Genomic DNA, 18,253 nt, shown 5'->3' on the forward strand with positions numbered 1-18,253 from the left:
ACCCTGCGCCCCGCCAGCCTCCCCGACAGAGTCCCGTCAGTGCTGCTCTTGTGCGCAGTCGCACTAAACACTGACACTGAACACTCAACACTGACACTCAACACAACACTGAACACCGACACTCAACACTGAACACTGACACTCAACACTGAACACTGACACTCAACAGTGACAATGAACACTGACACTCAATACTGAACACTGACACTCAACACTGAACACTGACACTCAACAGTGACAATGAACACTGACACTCAATACTGAACACTGACACTCAACAGTGACAATGAACACTGACACTCAATATTGAACACTGACACTCAATACTGAACACTGACACTGAAGACTGAATACTGACACTGAAGACTGAATACTGACACTGAAGACTGACACTCAATACTGAACACTGACACTCAACACTGACACTCAACAGTGACAATGAACACTGACACTCAATATTGAACACTGACACTCAAAACTGAATACTGACACTCAACACTGAATACTGAACACTGAATACTGACACTCAATACTGAACACTGACACTCAACACTGACACTCAACAGTGACAATGAACACTGACACTCAATATTGAACACTGACACTCAAAACTGAATACTGACACTCAACACTGAATACTGAACACTGAATACTGACACTCAATACTGAACACTGACACTCAATATTGAACACTGAAACTCAATATTGAACACTGAAACTCAATACTGAACACTGACACTGAGCACTTAACACTGAAACTGAACACTGACACTCAATGCTGAACACTGACATTGAACAGTGACACTCAATACTGAACACTGACACTGAGCAATGACACTCAACACCGAAACCTGTGCCATGTGGCCGCGCTTCCTCTTCTTCTGCGCTCCGGAGCAGCGCAAACACAACAAACGCATCAGCTCCACGTGTCGTCATTTTGCTTTATTCTGGCCACACACGACGTTTGTGGAGGAGAGAAAACGTGATTAAATTATGACCATGTTTCACTAACTAAGCTGCCTGCACAAATTCACCCATCATTCATGTACGGCATCATCACCATCTCTACTGGAGTAATTCAGGGTAAGTACCCGATCAGGGGTACTCCAGTAGTAGCACGCCACCTGCTGCGTACTGGCCCTGGGTACTGTACTTGACCGGAATTCTTGCTGCAGTAAAATTTACCCTGCTGTATGAGTAAACCACTGCTTAACACCGGGCGAATGAACACATGATGGTGATGATCATGATGAATGAAATAAGTAACTGAAATAACGAGCAATAAAAAAAGAAGTCTATCTCTACCTTGCTCGCGGAATGTATCTAAAATTGGGCCACATTTTAACACGTTCCTATTGAAACAAGGTGTTTGAACTCTTTACCACGTCACTTGATTTCACTCTTTGGTCTTTTGCTCACCCTTCTTTCGACCACCTCGTTCATCGAAAGGCTCCTCTTCTTTTCTGTCGGCACACAGAGCGGCTCTTAAAGGCGCAGCGGTCGCTGTCCAGCGCAGATCCTCCCCTTTAAGACCCGCTCTGTGGAGCCGCTGATGATCGCGCTCCCCCGGACGCTCCCTGGAGACTCCTCGGAGAGCAGCGGGAGGAAGAGGAGGAGAAGGAGGAGGAGGCCGTGGTTGTGGTGGTGTGAGCGCGCGCTCCCGATCATGGCGGACACCCTCCCTGACCACTGGTCCTACGGAGTGTGCAGAGATGGCAGAGTGTTCTTCATCAAGTGAGCCGCACGCCTTCTTTTTCTTCTTGTGCTTCTCCCGAGAGTCGGTGTGTGTCGTTTCCAGCAGTAACAGGTGTGTTTGGTGCCTCTTTGCAGCGATCAGAGTCGCAGCACCACTTGGCTCCATCCGCGCACCGGAGAGCCCGTCAACTCGGGACACATGATGCGCTCAGGTATGCAGGGGGTCACCCCCCCCCTCTCCTCCCCTCCCCTCACCGCTCCCCGCCCGCGCAAAAAAAAAGAGGAAAAAACTTATTTTGTTCTTTTGCATGAATTTGCATGATGGAAATATCTAGTAGGAATACAGTGTCTGGGCTTCAAGCCACACTCACAGCACTTTGTCTGCACGCTCCTTTCCATGGTGCGCCTGCCTTGGCTTGTCCCTGGGTGCAGACCTGCCCCAGGGGTGGGAAGAGGGCTTCACGGAGGAGGGGGCCAGCTTCTTCATAAAGTAAGTGTCCACTGCTCCTTTGTTCGCTCGGAAAGGGGGGGAGAAGAGCGCCCTTCCTCCCGCCTACATACCTCCTCCTCCTCGAATCATCTTGCCTCTACTGTACTTTCACCTGCGCTGTCAGTCACAGTGTCTTTTCCTGAAAATATCCACGCATTTTGTATGCGTGTATCACGTACGTGGGGCAGCCGGTAGTGGTTTGGGTTGTCGCCTTGCATTCTGAAGGTTGTCTGTTCGAATCCCTGAGCTTCCACTTCCCCTGGATCTCTCCTGTAAAATGACCCAGGTGTATAAATGGGTAAATCATTTAAAATGCAGGTACCTAACACGTTAAACCCCGGCCAAAGATAGATAGATAAATAAAGAAAAGGTCCACCGGTGGACTTGATAATAGTTTTTACACGGTACAGAAGTGCCTGTACAACTTTAGACTAGTGTGAAACTCACTCAGAGTCCACGGTGTTTGCTGTCAGGGTTCTCAGGCACGCAAATTACACCTGTTTGCTGCACCTTTTTAGGAAGAGTCCGTTCCCGGGGTGTTCTGTGTTTCTTTGACTGAGTCATTATTTAACCCGGTAAGCAGTTTTTGTGTGTGTTGCTCACACCAAGAGCTTTGACGCCTCTCCCTTTTTCCCGTGTTCTCTCCTCGCCTCGGCCTGCGGTAGAAATCGTGTTTGCAACCAGCACTGGCGTGATCTGTGATTCAGTGCAGGCTGAGGATAATCGGTAGAGTATTAAGTCGCTACCCTTTGGCACCGGTGGACTTTGAGTGTTTTCCGAACTGCTGTGATGGTGTTTTATGGCCTCTTGCCCTATCAGAAGGTGACCTCTGAATGCCCTGACCGTGGAAGTTGTCACTGAGCACATTATGGCTTCGAGCAAAGTAATGTATGCAGAACCTTTTGAGTCTTTTGAATCATTTCCGCAAAAAAAAAAAAAAAAGGTACCTGTTTGTCCTGGAAATCATCTGTAACTATGAGAGGGCAGGTAATGCCTTACAAATAATGAAATCTGAGGACTGTGTTACGAAGGTGAACATGAGAATGAATTCGGGTTCAACTTTTATTATTGTTGTATGAAGCTTGGATTGTAAACCACCTGCTTTTTAAATGAAAGCGATTTAATAGCTTAAAATATGTCATACAAGAATAGAAATTGCTCCTAAAATATTGAATTTATTTAAGGTTTGAAGTTATTGCTATGTATTCAGTTCTCTAATGATTGTCTTTGTTTCAAGTGTTTAACAAAAATGGCAACGTTATAAAAGCTTTTATAGGAAAGTCGAGGCTGCATATGAAAATTTGTTTGAGGATCTTGAATTTCCTAATGAGCGCTGGTACCGCGCAAGTGTGCGGCGTTGCCCCGTCACACCTGTGTGTCTTCGCTCAGGTGGTGGGAGATGAATGGCGACAGGCGGGACGATGCGGCTTTTCCGCTGAAATTGTGTGATGGTTTTTCTCCTGCTTCATGTCAGACTTTCTTTGCTGCTGTTTATGGTACTTGTGTTCTTTTCCATAAACTGGGCATAACCTCTGGACAGTACGTGTGTGTGTGTGTGTGTGCGTGCGCGTTGTTTTAAAATGAACCTGTTCTCCTTGTGTGAAAATTTCCTCTGTGACTAACATATTTTAGTATAATTTTAGCACAAGGGTTTTAACATCTTACCCAGCGTATTATTGTATCTTTAGACACATTTATTTGTATTTATTCATCTAGCTGATGCTTTTCTCCAAGGCGACTTATGTTGAGTCCCTTTACGACTGGGTAATTTCACCGGAGCAATTTAAGGTAAGCACCTTGCTCAAGGGTACTACAGCTAAAGGTGGGATTCGAACCCATGACCATTGCATCCAAAAAAGCAACTCTAGCCGCTATACTACAAGCTGTCCCATTATTCAGTGGTTTTTCTATAACACCCTCGTAACATGTGCATTGATTGTATAGGAAATAGAGTGATCTGTAAGATTTTCGGGGGGGTGCGGTGGGCTTGGCCGGGTCCCGCTCCCGTGCAGGTCTGGGGTTCAAGTCCCGCTTGGTGTGACCTGCGGAGGACTGGTTCCCCATCCTGGATGTGTCCCCTCTCCCTCCAGCCTTGTGCCCTGTATTAGGCTAGGTTCTAGCTCACCCCGACCCCATTCAGGCCAAGAAGTTGTAGACTGTGTGTGTGTGTGTGTGTGTGTGTGTGTGTGTGTGTGTGTGTGTGTGTGTGTGTGTGCATTCCAATATACAGTACTGTGTAAAAGTATTAGGTACTTAGATGTTTCACTAAAATATTTGTTTTAGACGGTTATTTAATGTCTTCTGTATTAGTGTCAATGGGAAAGAGCATATTTTAGATTTCCCAGAATTCCTTTTGCAAAAAGTTACAGTATTAGAATAAGGGTTTTGTAAGTCGTTAAAGAAAGAAAGCACACACACACACACACACACACACACACACACACACAGAGTCTGAGACCTTTTGTCTTGAGCAGGGTCACGGTGAACCAAAACCTCACCCGACAACACAGGGCACAAGGCTGGAGGGGGAGGGGACACACCCAGGACGGGACGCCAGTCCATCACAAGGCACCTGGGACTCGAACCCCCGACCCGCCAGAGAGCGGGACCCGGCCAAGCCCGCCGTGACCCCACTCGGGACAAGCGGTTGTTGACGATGGATGGATACTAAGCTTTGTAGGAAGTTTTATTAAAAGCATTATTTTTGGAAGCATTCTCACTTTTCAGCTTTTTTCCACAAGTGCCTAAAACTTTTGCACAGAACTGTATTATATTGTGTTCTTAAGACAACATGTGAGTCTCAACTGGAGCTTAAATACCATCCAGGAGCCAATTTTGCTGGGAAAAATAACCATGAAAGTGGACAGAAAAGTTATTTGTGGCTTAGACTGTGCGGCCGAAGCCCCTTATAATGGGCGCCGAGGCGCAGACGGGTGAGTGTCTCGCTCCCCCCTCGTCCAGGTGAACCGGTGACCTCAGTGACACGGACACTCTGTCATCTGTGGCGTACCATAATTCCCGCTGTCGCTGCTTCCTAATAGCAATGATGGCGGAGACGTTTGCCCGTCATGCCTGAATAACCACATTTTTGCCCAATATTGTAAGAATACAACGTGCTGCAGGCAACATTTTTTAGGAGTGCAAATAAGTAGCCGAAAATATTTCTATTGCCCGTTGATGGACTTGCTGGACTAAAGGTAAGTGAATGGGTTTGAGCGAAAACCAGCGTACGCACCTGACCCACACGGGCTCGGAGCCTTAAAGGTGCGTTGGCTGAGGTTTTTACTGAGCTGCATTCTCCCAGAGTGTCACAGGAACATGATGCGGGTACCGATCCCGGGGCCGGTCCGCTGGCGGGGGGGGGGCTGTAGCATTTCGCTATCGCAGGAGTGCTGATAGTGGGATTTAACGGCTCTGTGACAGAAATTGGCAAAGGATTTAGAGGCATCGGGCACGAACAAGTTCCAGGCGCTCCGAGCTCAACCGATCATCCGGGGAGTCGGAAGGTCCCGGCATCTGGCGCGCGTTGCGTGTGGGTGTGTGCGCTTCTGAAGTGCGGACCTGAGGGAGGAACTGCAGTGACGTGCCATGCTGAATATCCGTGTGAAGCTGGAAAAGGAGGTTTTGGACCACATTTTCAAGCCTCACACACACCATCTGAAGCCACTTGTCCCCTACAGGGTCATGGGCAGCCAGAGCCTAGCTCGGCAACACAGGGTGCAGGGCTGGAGGGAGGGGGGGACGCACCCAGGACGGGACACCAGTCCATTGCAGGGCACCCCAAGCGGGACTCGAACCGCAGACCCACCGGAGAGCAGGACCCAGTCCAACCCATTGCGTCACTGTGTCCCCTCAGGCCTCAGATTGTAGGAATTTGTAATGTTTGCTAAATATTAAATGCATATTACATAATACTGATGAATCACATCCTTATTTTCACATTTAGCTGATGCTTTTCTCCAAAGCAACTTACGGTGGTCAGCTACCTACTGTTATTTACCCGTTTATAGGAAACTACAGCTAGTGGGATTTGAACCTGTGACCTTTGGGTCCAAAGGGAAGCCCTCCACCCGCTAGACTTCGTACACCATTTAGTACACCAGCTGAAGTACCTTTGAGCAAGGTACTTATCCTGAATTATTCCAGTAAACTGTAGGTGGATTAACAGTATAATTTGCTTTGGAGAAATAGTCATCTGAATGGATAAATGTATTTAATGTAAAATATTATTATATAATGTAAAATATTTGTTGTGCTCTGGAAAGCAGGTGTTGTCGAACAAGCCGGACTTTTGAACAGATGGTAACGGCGTCTGTGTTGGGTCAGAATCCAGGTGGAAGGTCTGCTGTGGAGACACGTGGGTGCTGATGTCTCACGTGGACGGTGTTAGGTGCGCGCAAAGGCGGCGATCATAAATGGTCATGTGCTGTTTCTTCTTCCGAAGGTCACGTGATTGGGTGCTGTCCTCCCAGGCCGAGGGATCGCTCGGAGGGCGACCTGTGCAGTGCTGTGGTTTAGCAGATCGGCCACCCTGTTTTTCTAAGGAGGGAAAAAGGGAATCGAAAATGACATTTATTTATTTATTTATTCAACAGACGCTTTTCTCCAAAGCGACTTCCGATGAACTCTGTGTAGTGTTACCAGCCCACACACCTTATTCACCGCGGTGACTTACACTGCTAGATACACTACTTACGCTGGGTCGATCATCCATACATCAGTGGAACACATACACTCTCTCTGTCACTTACACCATGGGGGAACCTGAACAGCATGTCTTTGGAGTGTGGGAGGAAACCAGAGCACCCAGAAGACTTACACTGCTAGATACACTACTTACACTGAGTCGATCATCCATACATCAGTGGAACACACTCTCTCTAACTTATGAAATGTTAGATCCCAGTTTACACCACCACAGTAGAGTAGAAGATGGATGGACCTTTAATGATCATGGATCTCAGAGCGTAGTTGTCTGAACATCAGTCACAGAGTAGTTGTTCGTGTGACATAATCCAGTGTCCCCCCACCTTAGGAAGGTCCATTATCCCTGGAAATCCCTTTTCAAGGGGAATTATTGTAACGTGAAGACGCAACTACCATTGGTTTCGGTGATAAAAAATATTTCTGTGCTTCTGAGCCCCAAAATTGGTACCTATTTATACTAAAATATCACCGACTGCCATTAATATGGATATGATGACTTCAATAGTTAACATCAATCATCAGAACCCAAAATGACAAGGCGGTTTCCTGTCATTAATTACTCTGTAATACTGCATATCAGGTGCACGGGGGTGCAGTAGTGCAGCGAGTTTGGTCTGTTCCTGCTCTCCGGTGGGTCTGGGTTCGAGTCCCTCTTGGGGTGCCTTTTGATGGACTGGTGTCCCGTCCTGGCTGTGTCCCCTCCTCCTCCTCCAGCCTTGCACCCTGTGTTTCTGGGTTAGGCTCCAGCTCGCCACGACCCCGCTTGGGACAAGTGGCTTCAGTCAATGTGTGTGTGTGTGTGTGTGTGTGTGTGTGTGTGTACTGTATGTCTGTCTATGTACCCTTATTCAGTTCTTTCATAGCTATTATGTACTGTGGCAATAACAAACACTTAAACAAAATGTGCATACATGTGATACACAGTGTTTACGTATTAATTCAAGATTTAATGTAAAAAGCAAAGGAGTAAAGGCAACAACGTAAATGAATTCACCGAACAAACGAACATTGTGTCTGGACATTGGGCTGCGTGATTCGGCATGGGTTCGATCTCCGCTCGTGTGCACGTGCGCTTGGCACCTTCTCACCGTGTTCATGTGCGTTTCCTACCCAGGACACGTGTTGGGATTGGTGGCTCTACGTGTCCCAGGGCGTGAATGTGTGTGTACGTGTGTGTTACATTTACATGTACTTATTTAGCAGACACTTTTCTCCAAAGCGACGTACATCTCATAGAAAATACAATGTGTTCGTTACATTGGGAGAAAGAGAGACATAGTTGCAGATGTGTGATTCTTAAGTAAACTTAGTTTGTCTCTTTCGCTGTATGCACCGACCATCACACAAGTAGCTGCATAAAACTTTATCAGAATATCGCCGATTCCTAATTACCTTCCTAGTATTTTTTTTTTTTTTTTTTTAATTCTTTTAAACATTTACGTTACATTGCAGGAGTAGCTCTGTAAAGGATTGATCTGAGTATGACCGTGAGGATTTATACCTTACGGGCAAGAAAATTTATACCTTGCATGAACTTAAGAGATGATGGGCAAAGTGAGTCTAGAAGAGATGAGTTTTCAGACCCTTTTTAAATGTAGATTGAGATTCAGCAGTTCTGAGTGAGAGGGGAAGGTCGTACCACCACAATGGAGCCAGAACCAACAACTTCCTTGCTTTACCTTTCGTGCATGGGACCGTGAAGCGGGCAGATGTGGAAGAGCGTAGCGGTCTCTTTGGGGTGTACCGGATGATCAAGTTTTGTAGATGGTTGGGAGCAGTTCAACTGATGCATTTGTAGGCCACAGCCAGGGTCTTGAACTTGATCTGGACAGCTATAGGAAGCCAATGCAGAGGAACGAGTAGAGGAGATATATGGCAACTCTTTGGCAAGTCAAACACAACTTAGGCAGCAGCATTCTCTATCAGCTGTAGAGGGTTGACGGTAGTGCCAGGAAGGCCACGCAGGAGGGAGTTGCAATATCCAGACGGGATGTCACCGTGGAGCTCAGAGGATTCAGCTCTCATGGGTGCTAAGGTTGTATCAGCTGGTTCTGTAACCTTGCTCTCCTCCATCACGGGTAGCCCTTCATTTCCATGCTGCTGCTTATGCTTCTCCACTCTATGAACGGGTGAACGATGGTAGGGAGCTTAGTGCAGTGTATTTAGCACTCAGTTAAACACGGGTTAAGACTAATTCCCCGAAGGAGGGATCTTAAATGACATCCTGGTAAAGTGACGTCGCCGTAACTCGAATGCCTGTATCGAGGACGAATGCGTACGTAACGGAACGACCCGCATCTCCCGTGTCTCCCACCGTTCGGTGGCTCTTTCGGTCTCCGAGTTCCGCTCAGCGACACCTCGGAGGGCAGGGATTGTCTCGACGCGCAAGGTTTAGCGCCCTGGTACCCCGGTCACGTGACCTTTGGAAGAAGGAACGGCACATGACCATTTCTGAGAGCATTAGGAGGTCAGTCAGGGTGATTTCGGAAATTGGCTGCTGCTGACATGTTTATATTTGGCCACATGAAGGAGGTTATTGTACTCGGGTCGGCGGCTTCAGAGACCAGCGGTGTCGGCCTGAGATATACGAGGGACGGGATGTCAGGGCAACAAAATAAATTGGTTATTTGTGGCCCTAAGTGACTCAAAGGTTCCTGTTTTGGCCGTGCACGCTCGCACTGAATGTCCCCTCTTTGTAAAGTGAAGTCAAGGCAGGGACGGGTCTCGGCGTCCCTTCCGTCTCGGGATGCAGTTGCCTAAGGTTTAAGAGACCGCTTTGTTGGAACGGCTGCCGCTCTCTCTCTGTTTTTCTCAGCCGTTCTGCAAATCCGGCCAAGGTGTATAAAATAAGGAGTTTGCGCCATTACGAAGTCTATTTTATACGGAGTAATAATGTGTCGCTTGTCGAAATGCCGAAAACTTGGTGGCGTGCTGCTGGTCCATTGTAGCTTTATGATGATTTAAAGCGGTACGAATAGTTTTATGCAGTTGTATTCGTAGTTTTCGGTATGTAGCTGTATTGGCACTAATAAGACGGCCTCCAGGCCAGTTTGGGACAAGATGATGAATATAATGAATTATAATGCATAATATATAAATATAATGAGTTTACAACCAATCTTTCCTAAAAGCCTGCTACAGAGAAATTTTAATTTCCGCGTTGCCATATTAAATTTAGAAATTTTCATTTACATATTGCTTTCCCATCATGCCTTGCTGCTCGGTGGGTTCTTAATTTACGTTTTATTCATTTAGCCGACACTTTTCCTCAAAGTGACTGACAGTGTTAAGCTACTTATACCGATTTACTCTTTTATACAGCTGGGTCATTTTTACTGCTGCAATTTACAGTGAGTACCTGTTCAGTTCCAGGGGGCGCGGTGGCGCAGCGGGTTTGACCAGGTCCTGCTCTCGGGTGGGTCTGGGGTTTAAGTCCCGCTTGGGGTGCCTTGCGACGGCCTTGTGTGTGTGTGTGTGTGTGTGTGTGTGTGTGTGTGTGTGTGTGTTTTGTTCAGTTCCTGCAAGTGGACACCTTGGGCTCCTATGAGTGACGGCCTGTTTTGGAGTCTCAAAGAGGTTTGAGAGCAAGATCTGCACCTACCACTTTAATGAGAGCATGAGAATTTAGTTTGTTTATAATTTGATTGCATTTGAAGGGATTTTATGTTGTGATTTAATTAACATAAATGCAGTTTTGGCGGGAAAGAGGCTGGAGAAACTGAATGGAATTCACTAATAATAAAGAAGTGGCGTGAGAAAGGTCCGCCCTGGATTGTTCATCACCATATATCCATTTGGCTGAGCCTTTCTCCACCCTGGCGCTGCTGCAGAAAGAGAGCACACTAACTGTAACTAACACCATCGGTCAATGTTCATGTTCACAGGAGGCATCTATGAGTCACCCAAGAAGGACAAATTGTTTTAAAATTGAGGAAGTTATTTACTTTGGCCTCTCTTGGCCAGGTTTGGACCGCGACTCGCTGAGCATGCGTAGTGCAGCCCGGAGGAGGCATTTCAGCTGGTTTAATCTTCAACCGTTACGGCTCCTTGAAGAATGTCACTTACTGATTGTTGCAAGGATACAGCTATATTTTTACACCGTTTCGCCGGGGTGTTGATCTGTGTCCAGTATCAATGTAAAATATGGACACGCTTCTTGGAAACCAGTTTTTCCCCCCGAAAGATATCTTTTTGATTTGAGTTTAACGAGTAATTCCCAGCTCTTCCGCACCATTTCCCGGAGATGTAGGACGCTTGTGCGTTGCTTTTCTCCCGCCCTCCTGTCCATTTTATCCCATACAGGTGTTGCCCAGGTGTACTCAAACTTTTGACTGCTGCTGTATGCGTGTACTGTACCTTCAGAGTACAAATACCACTTCTTCACTTTATATTCAGCTGCAGCCTTAGCGAAGTAAATCAGCGCGCGCTGCAATAATTGCTTAACTGCCGGGAGGGAAAATATTATGATTTATCAGCTTTGAAGCTGGAGAGAAATCGGAAGATTGTCCTTGAAATAAGACTGGAATTGCGCATTACTGCAACTAATCTTTGGGCTGCCGTTCAGGCCTGAGGATGTAAGAGAAGGACAGAACATTCTGGAATGCGATGTACAAATGCGATTGCCAGGAGCCATCAAATCGATGGCGCTTAACAGTCTATTGGGGATTGTTTGCTGTACCTTTATTTAGTATCATCTCCCAACAAATATGCGAAATTATTGATTCGCACGAAACTTCAGTGGAATCCTGGAGTGTGCGGACAGCCTTCGGGAACTTATTAGAGGTACATGATCAAACGTATGAAATTCTGTAAATATACAAAAGAATGTGTAAATATTTCCTGGTGTGCTGTCTCTGTCTGTATGTCACTGCGACCCAGTGCTGTTCATAAAAAATAATAATAAAAAAAATGAATTAATGCAGATGTAGGGGATGGCGCAGCGATTTTGCTCAGGGGGAACAAGGTACACGGCAGCGTTGGACACATTCCAGCAGTGTGATGGGGTTAAGCGCGGGACGCCCGATAAGGATGCCCTTGAGCGGGTACACGAGGCGGTTCTTCTGTGTGCCAGGAAGGTGCCAGCTTCCCGTCACCTCACTGGTGCGAAGGAGGTGCGTCCTCGACGTGACGACAAGCTCCGCAGACGGCAAAGCAGGAATGTGCGCACACACACACACACACACACCAGCACTACCATTCATTATTCATTGCTCACTGATGGGTATTTGCTTGGGGTTTGTGTGGGACGAGCTGAGGTGGCCAGGAGACCTTGCGACCACCTTTGTGCGACACTGAACACGATTAAAAATTGAAACTTTTTTCGCCGCAATGTCGAAAGAGGAACGGCGCACACGAAGACGTTGCAAACACACCCACATTTATGCAACGGTGGTAGAAGATTTCAGTGCTTCACAGGTGTCGTCTTGTACCGTTTATGCTGTTCTCCAAGAGGTCCTCTTTCCAAAAAGGTGTCCAGAGTTTAAATAAGTTGTCATATAGATCAAATGGTTTTTTTATGTAAAATTCATCGCTTGAGTCACACGGATACTGTTTTTGCACTAAACGTTTTCATGCGTATTTTCGGAAAAGTGTGACGTACAGTAGCCTACAGGGAACCACTTTTTTGGGGCTGTTTCAGGTTTATTGTGCAGGGCAGCAGGCGGTGTAGCGGCTGGAGGTCTTGCCTTCCAGTTGAAGGAAACTGCTCTCCGGTGGGTCTGGGGTTTCAGTCCTGTTTGGGGTGCCTTGTGATGGACTGGTGTCCTGTCCTAGGTGTGTCCCCTATGCCCTGTGTTGCCGGGTTAGACTCCAGTTCACCGGGACACACGGTCTCAGACAGCGTGTGTGTATAAACGTGTAAATCACAGTAAGTAGCTCAGTGTACAAACCTTATATTGCGAGTCATCCTGGACAAAGTTATCCCAGAGGGGCGGGTGCGAGGTGGCAAAGGCGCCGCTCTGCACTCCGCCAGCTTGCGATCCGCTCTGCCGTCGGCCCTGCTCGTTGAAGCGGCCCGAGCCGGGTCCAAGTCCACATGTTGCTACCGTGGCAACCGGCTGTTGCTCGTGCAGCAGCTTTGGAGAGCGTGGAGACGGCGCACAATGAGGGGATTGTTTAAGTGGCGCAGCCATGGTGAAAACTGCATCCATTTACATTCATCGCAGCCAGGGCCAGGTGTGCTTTTCTTGTACGAGTTCAAACTGGAGCAGCTCTCTCTTTGAGACTGCGGAGGAGCGATCGGATTAGTTTTTTTCCCCGGGTTTCATAATTTAAAGCGAAAAAACCCCGATCTGTGTGTTAGGACTCGCACGGAAGACGTTTGGTGTTTAAATCCACCCTTATTTTGGGATGAAGGGATGGATTTGCTCCGTAGGGGTGTTTACGTTAAAAGCAGGTTCATTCCAGCTGCGAAGAAGATGTACGTGTTCCGCGCAAACTCGCATGTGGGCAGAATATGATGAGGGCGCATCTCTTTTCCGATGGTCTGTAGACTGACCCGCTGTTAGGTTGCTCTCTGAAGCTCCTCAACGACATCCCTGGCTGTCTCACACACACACACACGCTCATCCACAACCAGCCACTAGCTCATTGCCTTCAGAATGCCACTCCACCCTTATCCATACCTTTTTATTGTACCAACATCTATATGTGGGACTCATCTACATGTATTCATGCGGCCGACACTTTGCTCCAAGTCAGCTTACAGGTTTGTACGTGAGACCACTTGCACTGATTTATCCGTTTGTACAGTTGGGTAAATTTTTCCTGCGGCGATTCTAATATCTTCCTCCAGGGCATTGCGACAAAATCAGGGTGTCGAACCAGAGACCTCCGATTGCACGGCACCGGCTCTAACCGTTATGCCACCTGCCGTCCGCTTCACCGAAATCAAAACCCCTGAGACCACGCAGGGCAGCTGATTTCCAGACCGTGACTCTGGCCTCCACTGTGACGGTTCTGTTTTTCCCAGACACCCCATTTGCCTGTCAGCAGTCCCTGTGATCGCGGCACTACGAGTTAATCAGCCCTGAGGACGTTCGGATGCGTGGAAACTGATCGCTTTCATTGAAGATCAGGCGGCAGAGCCTCGGTGAGCGCCCTCCTCCAGGCTGTGCAAATGAAACCTCTTTTTTTTTTTTTTTTTTCCTTTTTCTTTCCTTTTTTTTTTTTTTATTTTTTAAATTTAACGTGGAGCGGAGCTTCGGTTTTCACTCTGTGAGTTTGCCAAGTCGGGAATGAAAAGATGAAAGTGGACGAGATGAGCAGACCTGTGCGGGCCGCCTCCCTGGATGACCTTTGGTGTGCCCTGCGCTTCCGTCGAGCCCAAGAAGGCAGTGTGCCCCCCATCCAATTAAATAATTTTCATTACGTTTTCAAATGTCTCTCACTGACCTTCATTGCGTTGAAATAATTAATCCGCAGTGACACGTGAGCTGCGCCCCTAAATATTAGCGATGTTGCACTTGGGCTCTATGATTAATTCCAGGCTCTTTAAAATAGGCTCCTTCCGCTTTCCATCGCTGTCCTACATACGCTGCGGGACCAGTGGGAAAGGCCTCGGGTTCTTTTATTCTCTCGACTTCTGTTGGCTCGATCACCGCGGTTTAGTGGAACGCTTTCCAAGGCTCGACTCAGTCGGGGCTTTTTTATTGCTGGCAGCCGAGACGGAAGGAGACGTATTGTGAGTCCTTTTCACCAGGTGAGAATGAAGGCGGCTCGGGACATTTGTTCGGTCCTCAACGGCAGTGTTGTTTTTCTTTCTTTGCATCGACTTGGTCGAACTCGGGAGAGTAACGGCCCGCCGGGGACACCTGGGGCCCTTGGACACAAGATTGGAGTCGATCAATAAAGGCTAAGTGTAAAGCGGAGCGGACCCATTCCTCACACAGTATAGTGAATTCGTCCCGCAATATTACCTCCTTTGGCCAATTCCCATTGCGAGGGGGTAAAATTATCATTGTTTCTTAATTTAAAAAAATAAAAAAAAAAAAATCGGTTCCTTATTGAAAAATACGTCATGCAACAATCAATTAAAATACCAAAATATAAAAAGTGTTTCTATGCAGGACCATGATGACACCAACATGTTTTACGATATTTGTAGCAAAAATGATTATTTCTACTTTGTCTTATTCTTTCCGTTAATAATGTTTGCAGCAGCAGCATGAACCGAATATGCGAACTGAAAGAGAAACATGTTCTGAGCGCAAGCAAATACAACCTCAAGAACGCAGTCAGCCACCGCTGCTCCAGAAGCCCACTGTCCACAGAGGTGTGCAGAATTCCTAACAAGTACCATACTCCATCATCTTCATTTGATGGCAAGGTATTCACAGTAGTGTAAATGAATGTAAAAAATCACAGTGAAACATACATGACTACTCCGCGCAGATCCATTAGGTCTCGGTGATGTATAGGTGGTTGTTTCCTACCAAAGTCTTAATTTGGGACAGTAGGTGGTGTAGCAGTTGGGGGGGGGGGGGGGGGGTGCCTTGCAGTAGGAAGGTCCTGGGTTTGAATCCTACTCCAGCTGTTGCACCCTTGATCAAGGTACTTACACTACACCCTGCTGTATTAATGGGTGATCCAAGTAATGTAAACTAAATAAAGGATAATGACAAAAGTGGTCATCGATTGGCGGAAGAAACGTAATTGAAAGAACTCGGCTGAAAGGAGCTGGACGGCGTGCGCCGTATTCCCTCGCTCATACCGATGTAATTGGAACGAACGAAGATCGATCAGGTGTCAGGCGGCTGCCCCGGAAGAACGCAGTGACACATGTAATTAAGTGTCAGTCACTGTCAAGTGGGCTGGTAACCCCATCGAACCCTGAGCAGACCCTCTGCCCTCCACTGGAGTGAAGAGCCTTTCTTTTCACTTGAAATAGTTGCTGTAGACAAGGGGAGTCGAACCATTTCTGGCCCAGGGCCGCAATCATTAGTGTGAACCGGTTTGAGGGCCACACACGTAAAAATCACAGTAACGTGAAAAACTGAATCTCAAATGTCCAAATTGAAAAAAGTAGTTTGTTTTTTTTTTTTTACTGTATTTTACGTGCTGTGTGTTCAAGCGTGTGTCTAGCAATAACTCGGTGTAATTCGAAAGAATGTATAGTATTAATGGTAGGAGGGTTAGTATAATTTTTCCAAATATTTTTGGGGACCATAAGTGACATGCTGCATCATAAATGTCTATTTGCACTTATTATTAATTGTAAAATTATTATTTATTTAATTGTATTATATCGAGGTGCCCTGTATGTTTACTTATCGCTGTAATATCATGTCATTCGATACAATTTGTAGTATTTATACGACTGGGTCTCATTTTCTCCTCCTCAGTAGCACTGTTGTCGCTGTCTCAGACGGAAATGCCAAGTGATTGGGATCACATAGGGGCCAGCAGGTGGTGCAGCGGTTAGAGCCGCTCTCTTTGGATTCAGAGGTCGCAGGTTCAAATACCCCCCTTACCTGCGGTACCCCTAAGCAAGGTACTTACCCTGAATTACTGCAGTGAAAAATTGGCCGGCGCTGTAAAGTTAGGGTAATGAGTAAATCATTGTAAATTGTGTAACGTAAGCTGCTTTGGAGAAAAGCATGAGCTGAATGACTAAATGTGTGTTCTTTGTTGAGCGGCAACTAAAGAGGTGGTTGTTGGGTGTGAATAACAGGCTCTATGACAGCAGTGATGTTTCCTTCATCTGCATATTATTGGCGGGTGGAGAGAGGAATTGGTTTGTGAATTTGACCAATGTCTGGAACTTTTGTAAATATTAGGGTAGTTTGGGCTGCTGGGGGCCATGTGGACCATGCCCATGTGCTGCAGTGTACTAAACGCAGCATGAGGCACAAAGGAGGGATTGAGAGGCTGGTACAGTGGGTGGCTATGTCTCGCGGTGAGACATGGTAGGCATTCCATCACTGACCCCATGACCGGTGATATTTAACCCCCGACGCATTCGTTGAATGCATTAAATCTCCTGGCCCCCCTCCCGTGGGGTCAGCGATGCCCAGGATGGCCCAGCCTCCTGAGCCGGGGCTAGACGAGCAGCCCGCAGAGCTGACAGGCAGCGCCGAAGCTGGAGGTACGATGGGGACGTGCTGCGGCTGCTTAGCATCGAGGCGTGGAAGACGTCCGGCCCCTGAGCCTCTGGAAGGGGCAGGAGAAGGTCCCCCTGGAGGAGTCAACAGGTATGATTTCGGAAGACTTGGAATGGATTCCTCGTCTCCAGCTGCCGGGCTTTTGAAATGCATTGTTGTCGTGTTGGTGTTGGGTTGTAGCCTGAAGGATAGAGCTCCGATCTGCAGGAGTGCTTGGTGTTGCGTCCTTCTGCGTCCCGACCCTCTGACAGAGCGTGGAAAGGGAACGACCCTAGAAAGGAAACATGAGATCCGCTCCTCTTGGCAAACTCCAGGCGACAGCTTTACGGCCACTTTCGGCACATCCTGGGACTTCCCAGAAAACACGATGAACCACGAAGATGGAAATGTCCTTACTAGGTGCGTTTAGATATAGAGGGTAGCTGTAGAAATAGAGGAACGTCTATGGTTGACACTCATGAAGATGGTGGACACTGAGCCAGTCGGAAATGGTAATACTTCACTTCCACGTCTTAACTGCTCCAGCTGTTGTTCAGTGTCGTTGAGTCAATGTCAACTCTTAGTGTCCAGACATATAAATTGCTTCTGGAATGTTCAGTCCTTAACTTGTGCCCTTGGCATTGAACGCGGTATATCCATTTTCACTGTGGTTGAGTCCGTCCATCTGGCTGCTCGTCGTCCTCTTTGTTTACCTCCAGACTTCCAAGGCATTGCAGCTTTTTGGAGGCAATTGGATCCTCCCATGATGTGTCTAAAGTGTGAAGATCTCCAGCTCATCATTTGTGTTCCCAGTCACAGCTGTGGCTTCATTTCAGGCCGAAAAAAGACTCCTCCAAAGGAGGAAAAGGAGTCCATGTTTCTCTGCCGTCCTCCTTTCTCACCCATGTAGTTTGGAGTCATGCAGCCGTTCACACCTTGACTTTATTCCCTTGTCCAAGGAAATCTGAGAGCTCAGCCTTTTGTTTTCCCTCCAGATGTTAACATATTGAATTGCATCTCGTCATTTCAGACCGGCTGCTATGGTGACACATTGTCCCTTTCCCTTACACCGATTCTCACTTTTGGCCCCTTTCTCTGTTTAATAGCACCGAAAAGGGCACGACACACGTTTCTTGTCTTCTTATTCTCATACGGGTCAAAACTGCTTCTGGAATGTGTTTAATTGCATGAAAAAAACAATAGAAACAAACGTTTATGTGTACCTTAAGTGGTGGAGTTCGCTGAACTGCATCATTTGAGCTTTGTGTGATTTAAGTCACCT

At 47.1% G+C, this 18,253-nt stretch overlaps 1 protein-coding gene across 6 annotated transcripts in view; it reads left to right on the top strand.

Moving 5' to 3' along the window:
• The first annotated feature begins 1,526 nt into the window (after positions 1-1,526).
• Positions 1,527-18,253, top strand: part of LOC108934644 (pleckstrin homology domain-containing family A member 7-like) — an 86,276-nt gene continuing 69,549 nt past the window's right edge. For 4 of the 6 annotated variants that reach the window (XM_018752611.2, XM_029256100.1, XM_029256101.1 and 1 more), the window contains exons 1-3: positions 1,527-1,734; positions 1,831-1,907; positions 2,128-2,185. In XM_018752611.2, coding sequence (XP_018608127.2) covers positions 1,553-1,734; positions 1,831-1,907; positions 2,128-2,185 — 317 coding nt within the window. In that variant the 5' untranslated portion in view covers positions 1,527-1,552. The remainder of the gene's footprint in view (positions 1,735-1,830; positions 1,908-2,127; positions 2,186-18,253) is intronic. The other 2 variants (XM_029256103.1, XM_029256102.1) reach the window with 1 other exon arrangement.

This window comes from Scleropages formosus, chromosome 11 (assembly GCF_900964775.1).
Source record: "Scleropages formosus chromosome 11, fSclFor1.1, whole genome shotgun sequence".
Taxonomy (NCBI): domain Eukaryota; kingdom Metazoa; phylum Chordata; class Actinopteri; order Osteoglossiformes; family Osteoglossidae; genus Scleropages; species Scleropages formosus.